We start from the raw sequence: 12,399 nt of genomic DNA, 5'->3' as shown, positions 1-12,399 counted from the left end.
CTGAACCTTGACACTATTCTACAACAGATGAGATTTAAATGTGCCACCAAATGACTCTCTTCCTCCTCTGACACCAAAGAATGACGAGACAAGCTGGGAATCTGTATCCCATGATACCCCAAGTGAAACACCAAAAAGCACCAGGATAGGTGTGAGATCCACAAACATACAGAGTTGAACAGATGAGTCAATGCTGGGGTCATGTGGACAGCTGCAAGCTCAGAGCTTCAATCTTACCAAGCTGTGGACTCCAACCCTTCACAGCTACTGTCAGTCAGTGGATACAAAGGAAAGCAAAAAGAAACTGGAACACCCCCGATACACAGAGCAGCAAGGAGCTCATCAGTCCACAGCACAAACCAAGCATGGTTTTGGAATGCAAAACTCTCCGAAGCAATGAAAGGCAGAGAAAAAGCAAGGTCAAACGTTGAGACAGTATCTCTAAGTACTATGCTGGTTGTTGTTTCTTCTTTTCTTCTGTGCCGCTCCCACAGTATGAGCAACTTACAAGACCTCTCCAGTTCACTGGCCTGTGCTTATGGGAGAATTGCACTGTTGTCTCACGCTGTAACAAGTGCTGCCACGTCCGCAGGAACAAAGACAGGTTTTTCCAGTACATTGCAACAGCGAGAAATAAGGCCTTGATCCATAAGAGACAAAGCGCCTCTTGCTGGAAGAGTTACAGGAAGTGACACTTCTCGAAAAATAATTACAGCCACCTACAGTCACACAGCACAGCAACATCCCCATAAAAGCCAGACATTCCATAGCCGGAGTATGAGAACACTGGAATGTTCAGAATACTGGTATGATTCCCAGGAAGAAAGATTTTTGATGACTGCTAAGGAACCTGTGAAGTTCTCTATCACTTTCTGTGTGTGCGAAAAACAGAAATATCTCTGGAATAGTTTACATATGAAGTCAAGAGCAAAGCTAGAAATTACCGAAGTAGACAATTCTCATAGTGTTCCTAGAAAACACTTGTTAAGAGCAGTTCATAGGCTCAGTCCCCAACACTGAATCTCTTCCCTTACATACTGACCTCCCAGTCAGGTCTGCCAAGATTGCAAATACCAGTTAAAGTTGGGTTGCTTTTTGTTTGGTTGGTTGTTAGGTTTTTTTCTTTTTTTAAATACTAGGGTATTTTTAAGTAAGTTTTACATTTTAAGTGGATTATAACACATCTTACTTGACTGCTAAGAAGTTTGCTGTATTTATTCCCAAGCAAGATTTTCTCTTGCATATTAGAATACTTCAATTCCTATTTTCCCCTTTCCCAATTATTATACTGAAATTAATATTAAAGAAATAAAGTATGTCTATACTATGCAGAATAGCATTTTTTACCTTTAAACAACGATCTTCATCCTGCAAATATCTCACGCTGCTTACTTTTTGAGCGAGAACCTCTTTATAAAATCCACCTCTGATACACCACAGAGGAATTTTTACTCAAACTTTAAGACCAAGCCATTAACCGAACATTAAGAAGACTTCAATTTCCTGACAAATACCAATTAGTTGTTTATTCACCCAAATTTCATATCCATTTCATATTAATAATCTCTGAATTACAGCAATCCAGCATGGCAGCCCCAGCTGACAGCCACACATCTCACTGTGGTTCTACGTGAGGTGCCTGCTCGTTAAACTTGATCGGTTATGCAGAGCTACTGGCAGTGATTTTGCACTGCTGTAACTTCCTGTATGAATGGAACTGGTATTGATGGCTTAATAGGGAGCAACATGGCATTTCACAGATGGGAATGTTACAATAGGCACTCACAAAATGATAGGAAACATCTATTAGCTTTCATGACCTTGACTTCTGTCTTCAGTAAATTCCAAGCTCTGAACTGTTTGTACAGGGCAAGCCTGTTTACAGCCCCAGGGTTACTGACAGTTAAAAATCAGCAGCTTTTCTGACAATAAAGATGAACACGGGATTAACCAAGATTTAAAGTTACATTTTTTTGACATATAAGGACAGTGAAATTTAAAAAGAAGAAACCACAACTAACACACAGGAAACCTGCAAGATCAGCCCAGAACTCTTCTGCAAGACACTGTGACAACTAGAAATACATCTCTTCAACTACTTACAGAGTTCATTCCGTGCAATGCTTTTCATCTAACTAGATACTGCAGAAAGAGCATCTACTCATCATAAACAGTTTTCATCGTCCCCACAGCACTCACAGCTGTGGATCCAGAAGAGAGTGTGCTGCTGGCTGACATGAGGATGGTTTAAGCACATTTTTGATAACAGATTATCATCCTGCATAGTTGCTTGCCCTTTGCTGAGGAGTGATACAGAGTTAATAAACTGCATCTGAGGACGCAAATCCTTGCTCATTTAATGTTACCATTCATCTAGAACAGCAGAAGTACATGCCTATACATGAAAAAATTATTTTCCCTGGTGGATTTTTTAACAGTCCAGTCCAGTTCAGATTAAATTACAAAAAGATGACTTTCAAGTAGCAATAGTAAAGAACATTTTATTTAAACGGAACTTTGTCAAACCTTATGTATCAAAACTAAGGCCACAGCTAATGCTAACACAAAGTCAACCTCAAAAGGTTCTTACAGTATGATACAATTTAGAAATCTTATACAAAGCTATTTTACAAATGAGTACTCAAACATTCTGAAATGCAGCATTACTTACTTGTTCTAAAATGATGTATCAATTATTCTGGTGATAACATTTAACGATACAAAGTACTGAACTATCAGTGCATACAACCTGTCTTTATTTTGGTCCTGTGAGGAAAGTAATTTTCTGCATCACGCCAGCTACAGAGATGAATGGAAATAGAAAACGCTGTAATGGAAGCTGCCAGTGATTCCTCCCTCTTGCCCTGAGTTCACTTCTTTCCTTCTAATACTAAATATCTCCAGTCATAATAGCAATGAACTCTTCTTGATTGACTGTAGGAAAAAGAGAAAATTGTTAGACAAACAGCAAACGTCCATGAGCCATAAAAAACCCCAGTGTGTATCTGTATTATATATTCTACATAAAGGTTTTCCAGGTAGTAGATGTTGTCTCTGATACATTACTAATCAGGGTTTACAAGTCTGGATTTTTTGCTTCTAGAATCACAGAGATTTTGCAGGTTTGGTTTTCTTTTCAGGTACAAATCAGAATGCAAACTTAATTATGTGGAAAACTTAAGCCAGAATCTACTAACGTATAAAATGCTATTATTTCCAATTATGAAAGTAAAAATATTCTAAAAGTAAAAGAAGATAGGAAATAACTGCCAAGAAAAGTATGTAAAAAGATGGCTATGCAAAACATAATACTTTATTATTAGTATTTCTAAAAAATTATAAAATTGTTAAAGATAGTAGATATATTTTAAAAAGTGCTTCTCAACCAACAACACTGCAGTTGAGTTCCCCAAACCACTCTACTTCTCTCTCTCAAACCTTAACACTTGCCAAATGTAAAAAGAATTAAGATAATTTACTAATGAATCTGTAAACCAGCTAGAATTGAAATGGACTTTTGACAAGCTTTTCCCTATCTGAACTTTCTTCATTCTTCAGTTATAATTAACAGAAATTTAACACAAATGTACTTGAAGAAATTAAGTCATAATAACAAATTAATTAGCAGTGACTAATTATTTTGCTGCACTTATACCTGAGCTATTGACCTCACTCATATGTTAAAACAGAGACACTGTAAAAGAGTTAACCAATGAGCATATTCACTCCGCAAATAATTACTGTAGCGGAGAATGATTCGATTAAGTCGGTGGTGTGGAAAAGACCAGATGCGTGTGAAGAATTCCCCCTGACAATTATCTGTCCCAGCCAACATGCCCAAGCCACCCGTAAACAAAGCACTGAAAAATAAGATACATCTACAGCTAGAATAAAATGAAACAGGTTCAACTCTGTTAAAGAATAAAAAATAAACCTAAATCTGCCCTGTTGCAATACACATAAAAAAATACAAAACAAGTAGATTTAGTCTAGTTTAGGAGCCTATACTGTGAACTATCAGCCCATCATGTAGAGACACCGTGTTAGTAGTACTATACATAACCACCTGGGTGTCTGTGTGACTTTAAAAAGCATTTCCACAGCATTACCACTGCAACAGCACAAATACAAACATCCTCCTCAAAATATTCTCTGGTTTAAAGCTTCTTTGTTAAACAATGCTGCAAAATGTAAATACAGTATCAATGACAAATTTTGTAATGATCAAACTGCAAAGAGAAGTGCAGTTACAATTCCCAGACCTAGGATCTGTTCACAAGTTAAGCACAATGAAATTGGAAGCTATCAGTGTCTTTCCTAGCATCAGATTTCAATCCCAGACACAAATAATCATAAAAGGACAAACTATCACGGCTAATATGAAGAAAGTATTGACTTAGACACTGGAAAGAGATAGAAATGTATTATTTCAGTGGAAGGGTTTTTTCCCCTAATTTTGTGCCAAAATATGAGACCTAAGACTGGATCATATTTCCTCCAAATGCTTCCACATAAGACAACAAAAATTGCAGGGACCAACAGCACGGAGTTTCTAAAAATAATTGCAGCTCCAAAACAGAAGTCATTCCTACAACCAGGAATACGAAAATAAGACTATTTACTTTAAGCCACACACAAATATGTCAAAAATACTTTCTTCCACAGAAACTTATGCACAGTGTGCCAATGGAGCTCAGCGGTTTTGCTGGGAATGTGAGGGTTCAAGCAGCCTGGCTATCACACAACAGACTTCATCTCACTGTGAGCAAGACAATCTATCAAATGCCACAAGGGTGTTAAACCACAAGTGTACTATTCCTGTATTTGAAGTATCACATAAAAATTCTACCAACAGTTTCAGATTTTTTAAATTTTTTTTTCTGGCAGGAAAAGAAGGAGAATTAGATGACAGCAAGATTTTACTACATGACCCAGATGTTTGAAGGTAAATGGAACAGTGATTCACAGGATTGTTTAATTTTCGGACTGAATCTTAAGCAGCTAGAACCAGCACCAGTTTTCTTTAAAGAACAGGAAAAAACACAGAACCTTAAGCATAAACAGCACCATATACAAACATTATGCTTTCAATCTTCCATATTTGATCTCGTGCTCCAACAAAGAGAATGAATGGATGACTAAGAGGAAACCAATCGCCTCCCACTCTCAGCTCATCAATTTGAATTTAAAAGTGTGGCACTGGCCCAAAATAATGATGACTCAGTAACCTTCCTGAAAGGAGCTAATGGTCTACCTTCAATTTGTAGTGATCAAATAGCCACATAACAGAAAAACAACCTTGGTCCATGATTCTGACATCTCTGTTGGCAGCTCCAGGAGAGCAGCACACAACATGCAGTGTCCTTACAACTCTTCATTTTAAAAGCAAAGCAAGCCCAAAATTAAAGTATCTACCTAGATCAGCAAGTCTGAGAAAACAGGCATCACTCCTTGCTTGTCACACAGCTATTGAAAGGGAAGTAAAAGAGGTATCCTATCATCCACAGCTGCCATCCTGTGTGTCACTGCACAGAGTTAAATCCTGGAAACAGGATTTGCAGCTTTCACTATACTGATCTGCTTCAACTACCCTACAGGAAACAAAATCTATTTTCTCAGAAAGCAGCTCCAAGAAAATCTGATCAAGAAGTGAGTGTTCGGGGATCCAAGCAGCAAGAAAAATAATACAGTAACAGTTAAAAAACCTAAATGGATGTTTTTCTTCTGGCTTAGCTCCCTTAAACATCTCACCTGTGGGATCAGATACTGCCCATGCAAGAAATGGGCGGGAAGATGCAGCTGGGACTGTAGAAGAACATCAGAATTATTGATTTGTTGGAATCATTGCTGAACCACTGTCTCAAACCATAGAAAGAGATAAAAAACCAAAGGCTTCAAAAGGAGAGAAATCACATGTCTCTCAACAGTTACTTTAGTAGTAACTGTCAACATTTTCACTCTTTTAGCAGTTCAGTTACTGACCTTTGACTACCTTTACCTACAGGTTCTATATTTACACCACTACAATGGACCAAAGGTTCCCATTTCCACACCACTGACCACGTTTTAAACATCATGCTCTTCTTCTTTAAAGAAAAAATGTTGTTTTGGTACTTGAGTAATCATATTCCAAAGTACGGAATAACATCTCCTTTAAACCGCGTAGAGGGGAGAAGTGCCTGTCACAAGGATGACCAAGACAACTTTTCTTCACTAGTAGTGAAGAGTTCTGAGTCCATCAGATGTGGTGGCTCTCAAGCAGAGGTACTACTGTAACTGGAAAAGCTGCTGAACTGCTAGTGAAATCTCAGACATGAATCACCATACTGAAAGAAACACTCAGAAGTAGGTTTTGAACACTTAAAAACACAGTGTTTATGTACACAGTCTCCAGTGAGTGGTCCCTGAAATTCAGATATTAAGGTTTCTGGTGTAAAGTTAAGGGTGTTTTCAAGTCAATGAAAAAACCCTTCGTTTCAGTGTTCACAAAGATTTACCTAGCACTGGATTCATTAAATCAAACTGGATTTGTTAATTCATTCTTTATTTTGCTAATAAATCCCTTCTGCAGCCCACTCTACATGGACCCTGTCAACTGCCCAGAGCCTTTTTTTCAGACGAAGCTCTTCAGCAGGCTGAGGTTCAGAAGTGCATCAAAGATCCACCCAAGCTGATCCTGCATAGGCCCAAGGTACATTCTGCACAATTTATTAGCTTAATACTCCATATCTGACTGATGTACTGAAATCACAGCAGTCACACATCACCACTCAAGAAATATTGACTAGGCAATTTAAAGACCTCATCTTTGCATTTTAATCCTTTTACTGATTTATAAGGAAATAAAAATGTAAGGTAGGTACACGAAATCTCCCATGTACCAGTTCACTTAATTTCCACCTTCAACTACACTGTCACCAATCTTTTAGTTAGACATTGGTTGAATAAGAGTTACTGGTGAAGCAACTTGAGATATCAATGTGTTTTTTAGACCCCAAGATGTGTTTCCAGGACAATTCGCTGTCAAAACCAACAATTTCCATTATTTGAAGTTAAATGAAGTTTCAGGCAGAAGTTACTTAAAAGGAAAACAAAGCCGGAATTTTCACAATAAAACCACTTTCAGAAGAGGTGAAAATTAAGAACAAACTACATGGGTTTTTGTCTGCTAACACATACTTTCTCCATCTCCATCTTTATCAAATTCTTCAATCATAGCCCGTAGTTCCTCATCAGACATATTCTCCCCCAATTCTCTAGCAACCCGGCGCAGGTTTCTCAGACTTATTTTACCGGAGTCATCGTCATCAAACAATTTGAATGCCCTGAGTATTTCTTCTTGTGGGTCTCTGTCCAATATCCAGTCTGTCACTGTAAGAGGTATACTTAAGTTAGACTTAAAAAAAAAAAAAATCAGAAGCGTAAACTCAAAATGACCTTAGCAGACCAAGGCAATATGAAGATACACTTATGATTTCACCCTTCCTCTCATTTTTAAATATTTCAATTCAGCAGGCATCTCTGTTTGACTGTTACCTGACCTCTCTTTCTCATCTCTTCCTCCAAGCTGAATTTCAATTTGGGACACACCTGCTGCAGTGGAAAGCTACATGGCCACTGAGACATGGTCATGCTACTAACACACTTTTCATCAGAATTAGAAGTATACACATGCTTCCTCTGTTCCAAACTTACCTTTCAGAAAAAAATTTGAGCTCTGACAGGTGAAGACATGTTAATTTTTTTATTTGTATGTTTTGATCAGGATAGAATTTTGACTTGGAGAGAATGCTGAAACACTGAGTAACGAAAACCATTTGCATGGACCTTCTCTTTTAGATCCAAAACCACACTAACAACAACAACAAAAAAACCCACAAAACCTAAAAAACCCTAAGCCCGGAAGTTACAAAAAGGACACTGCTATGAACTGTAAGATGTAATTCTGCAAGGATTCATCAGTCTTTATTACTCCTTTCATCACAAATGTTTGTCAGCTTCTGAAACAGAAGAGACAAACTTGCCACATAAAGTATTTTTCTAGTAATTACTTCAGACAGATTATTTTTCAACCATAATATATCTTCCCATCTTTGTACCTGCTAGTCTTGTATTACAGGGTTTTCTATTTATGACTTTCATCAAGCCATTAAAAACACATCAAGCCTGTTTGTGCATAGAGAGCCACTTAGCATCTGGTGCTGTCTGCTGATGGAATGCCTGCTCTGGCTTAGCAAACTCAACAGGAAGGAATTACATTTAAGTTCATATAAGCTCACTACAGCAATGAAGTTTATGCCTACATAAATCCCTTAGGTTTATATTAAATTTAAATATTTTCATTTAAAACAACTTCACTGCATGACAGTATTACATTATTTGAAAAATTCTACCTTTTGTGGCCAAAAGACAACAGCAACACTACGTGAAGAAAAATAAAACATCAGCACTCTAAATACGATCCGTAATATGATTGTACAAAACATGACAAAATGTGATTGCAGCTTTTTGAGTTTCAGATGGGCCACTCATTTAAAACCATAAATAACATTAGATTACGAAAAACTGCTGGCTCCGGAATTGCTTAGCTAAATTCAGCAGCTCTTAAAGTTTCTATAAACTATTTTCTCTAACTCCCTAATGTTTCTGATAGAAGCAGTATCATGTTTTAATTCTGTGTCAAGGTCATATTGAGTCACAGCAGCACTCAAATCTGATTCAAATTTTGAGATAGGTTTCATCAACCTCAAGAATATATTGTGCTTTTTACAGGAATTTTTCTAGCTTCTCACAGCTCTGCCTACACTGATGGTCAGGACAGAACCAAGAAACAGTGAACATTGACAGCACTGAGTATCAGGAACTAAAAAATAATTACACAGTAATTATATATTATAGCATAATGATATCATTATAGTGCTAGTAGTAGTATTACTATTAAAGTAATACTGTTGCCTTTTTTTTTTTTAAATTAAATCAGGACTGATCATGTATACTTCCCCACAGGCATTATTTTCAGTTCTTTTCTGACTTATAATTGCTCTAAACTGGAAAACACGTTCAAAAACATCACCTGTCATTTACAACACATTTTGTCCAATCCCAACCCGTTAAATCATCAAAATTTGCCACGGTTCAATCAATAAGCGTTTTGTACATTAAGTACATTGTTATTCAGAGTTAAAAGCAAATACACATGTCCTATGATAGGTTTTTTTGGTGTTTGGTTTCTTTTTCCCACCCCAGAAAATTTACAGAAATCCAATACCTTGAACACATGTACTGGAATAATGAAATAGGGATATAAAGCTGTGTATGGAGAAATTCCACAGATTTTTTTTTTTTTTTTTTTTTTTTTTTTTTTTTTTGTAAACACAAATCATATGCAAAAGTATAAATTATGTGTAACAACCAAAAAAATCTTCAAAGGAACTGAAACTCTAACCGTTAATAATTCTGCTGATCACAACATACCCAAAGTACGTCAAACTGTGCAATACACAATATTCAGATCAAAGAAACAGCCTCCTGAAATTCCACAATTCTTATCAACAGCTGAAAATCCTTGAAGTACAATATTTGACATCGGCTTCAGTTTCTCTTATCCTTGTTACATGTAACGTCTGTATTCTGTTTACAGTTTGTCTGTGTATACACACTGCTTCCCATGAAACTCCATGCCAAATACTTTTTCCACAGCAGGAAGGAGAATCTTACAAAATCGATAAACACAAGAATATCTACATTTTAAGTGAGCATTCCTTCCTTTATGTAAGTTTTAAACAGATCAAGGCTGTGTATACTCTATTTTCTTTTATACTGTGGCTATCGTTCATCTCTTACATATCAAACCAAGTATTTAGAATAGATTTACTGACTTTTATCAATAAAATTATGAAATTCAATATCCCACTTCTACTTCTTAATAGTGCTAGATAACTGGAAAAGGACACAAAAAACTGCTTCCAAACTGCAGTGACTACTTTAGGCTACGTTTCTCTAAAGGTACACAAACACACACATACCAACTTCATTAAAATCTTCAAAGGTTATCTTGCCTGTTGCGTCTCGATCATAGTCTTTAAGTATTTTCAGCACATCAGCTTTTTTCACATCAAAACCCAAGGCTCTCATTGCCACCTTTTGGAACAAAATGGAAATGCAACCATATACGAAGATTAATATACAGATTCAATAGATTTCTTTTTATTTTCTTAAATTACTTTCTTGCCTGAGAAAGTGCATATCTGTGGTTAAGCAACAACAATAAATAAAATTAATAAAAGGAAAAAATCTTTGGATATAAAAACTAATTTGGATATAAAAGCCTACAACTGCTATTAGCAAATGGAACATCAAGTTACAGTGAAAAAACCTAGCCTTTGCATTTTCAAGGATTTTACAGACTGGACCAAATGCTGTGTAGGACAAGTAGATTTATTTCACTCACTTCCAAAAACATTTCAAGTACTGATCATTTTCCAAAGGTGAAACAGAAAATTGTTTGTCAAATTTTTCTTCTTCAGTAGTCACACTGAGTGCGTGTATACGTTCATGGATTTACAAGCCCTCTTATAAAGTGACTTTATTGCTTTTCCTGTACACCAACCTATTTTTTATTTTTCCATTATGTCAGGAGTAGATGTTTAGTTTCCCATTTTAACTGAGATAGCAATTTCTCAGCACACACTACTTTGACGTCTTCCTAATTGATGAACGCACACTAAACTAGAAGAGGAAAACCACAATCCTATTGGATGTAGTGATTCAAAAATCTACGCTATATACTGATTTTAGAGAGGAGAGAGTTGATTCTTTCTGAATTTCTGTTCCTCCATAGTATTATCTTCAGGGCCAAAATATTTAATTAGATAGCTAAGAAACAGCCTTGCAAGTAATCTTGACAGGTGGGAATTCAAAGCATACCATAACTGGAAAAAGTATATTAACAGTCCCAAAACAGTCCTCAGTACTACCCTACTCACTGCGGCTTCCAGCAAAGGTAAAATATCTGAACTCTGAAATAAAGAGAAGGGAATTGCTATACCTAAAATATCTGTGTAACAGCAATGAAAGTAAAAATAAGAACATTTTTTTTTTTTACCCCTTCTTTTGAATTACTCGGAACAGCCAGAATGTTGAGCCAGCAGGTTGGATTAGGTACTCCTTCCCAGAAGGATCTCATGTACTACTTCGAGAGACTTCCAGATGGGAGAACTCACTAGGAAAGACCCAATCCCAACCTCCATTTGCTGATGAGGAAGTCTTCCTTGGGAAGGGCAGCTACTAAGCCACTCACACACACAGCAAACATCATAGCTATGGGCTCCCTAATGAAAAGGGCACATGGCTAAGCTCTGGCTTGTGGTCAACAGTTTTAAAATGTGACATCTTTTACCTGTGGATTTTCACAACACCTAGCTTTAGATTATACAGTGCCTTAAAAAGAACCAAACAGCCTTCCAACAGCTTTTCCCACTCAGTTATCTGTCCAGGCTAAACTCTGGGGAGCAATCAGAGCAGTGTTATGCAGGATGCTACAGCAATGCTACTACTCTGACCAGCATATAGCATTGGAAGAAAAGCTCATTCTTATACCAGGGCAGTATTTCTTCCTCCCCAACCCACACCATCTCCTCTAGCCCAGCAAGAGATCTTGGACATGGAGCTTTTTACAGATAGAGTGAACATCTTAAAATCTCACTGAGAAACAGATATATACATACCACCTGCCATAAAACTGTTTAAACAATAAACAACTTTTACCTTTAATTCATGATAATTTATTGCTCTGTCTTTATCTGTATCAAACAACTCAAAGGCATCTTTAATTTCTTGCTTCTGATCCTCAGTCAGTTCTCTTCTCTTCTTCTTTTTAGCTTTGTCTACTGAAAGCTCATTCCTATTTAAGAAGAAAGAAATTAAGTGCAATTGATTTTTCCTGGTAAGATACCACTGTAGATAACATTTTCCACCAATAAGAAACTCACTGTAATTGCAGAGTGAGTGCAATCTTTTACCAGCTTGTCTTCCCAGTTTAAAATAACGCTTGAAATAGGCAATTCCTTTGTGAAAGCTGAATGACATCTCCACTCATCCTCACAATACAAATTCAGCAGAGACATTTGGGTTAATAAATAACCATGACAAAAAAAGAGGGTAGAAAGCTAAAAGAATACTTGCAGTTACAAACTAGAATAGCAGTTGAAATTATACAACTCCTGAAAACACTTTATTTCTATAAACTGGCGTTTAGAAGACAGAATTTTGAGACAGAGAACCTGCTGGAGGCTTAACTAGGCCAGACAGCTGAGTTGTCTGGCTACTAGAGTGGGCATTAGATGCCACAAATCGGCTTTGATGCCTGTAGCAGTTCTTAGATAAATGACATTTATAGAC

The 12,399-nt window shown here is 36.8% G+C and overlaps 1 protein-coding gene across 1 annotated transcript; it reads right to left on the bottom strand.

Moving 5' to 3' along the window:
- Window positions 1-2,485: 2,485 nt before the first annotated feature.
- CETN3 (centrin, EF-hand protein, 3) lies at window positions 2,486-12,087 on the bottom strand. The gene is made up of 5 exons (XM_010138691.1): window positions 12,015-12,087; window positions 11,767-11,912; window positions 10,026-10,140; window positions 7,180-7,371; window positions 2,486-2,934 (listed from the first exon to the last, which is right to left on the bottom strand). Exons 1-5 carry the CDS (start codon window positions 12,085-12,087, stop codon window positions 2,891-2,893), a joined length of 570 nt encoding a protein of 189 aa, XP_010136993.1. The 3' UTR covers window positions 2,486-2,890.
- Between the last annotated feature and the right edge of the window lie 312 nt (window positions 12,088-12,399).

This window comes from Buceros rhinoceros, unplaced genomic scaffold (assembly GCF_000710305.1).
Source record: "Buceros rhinoceros silvestris isolate BGI_N320 unplaced genomic scaffold, ASM71030v1 scaffold40856, whole genome shotgun sequence".
Taxonomy (NCBI): Eukaryota; Metazoa; Chordata; class Aves; order Bucerotiformes; family Bucerotidae; genus Buceros; species Buceros rhinoceros.
Note: the sequence above shows the minus strand (reverse complement) of the source record. Positions and strands in the feature narration are given on the sequence as shown.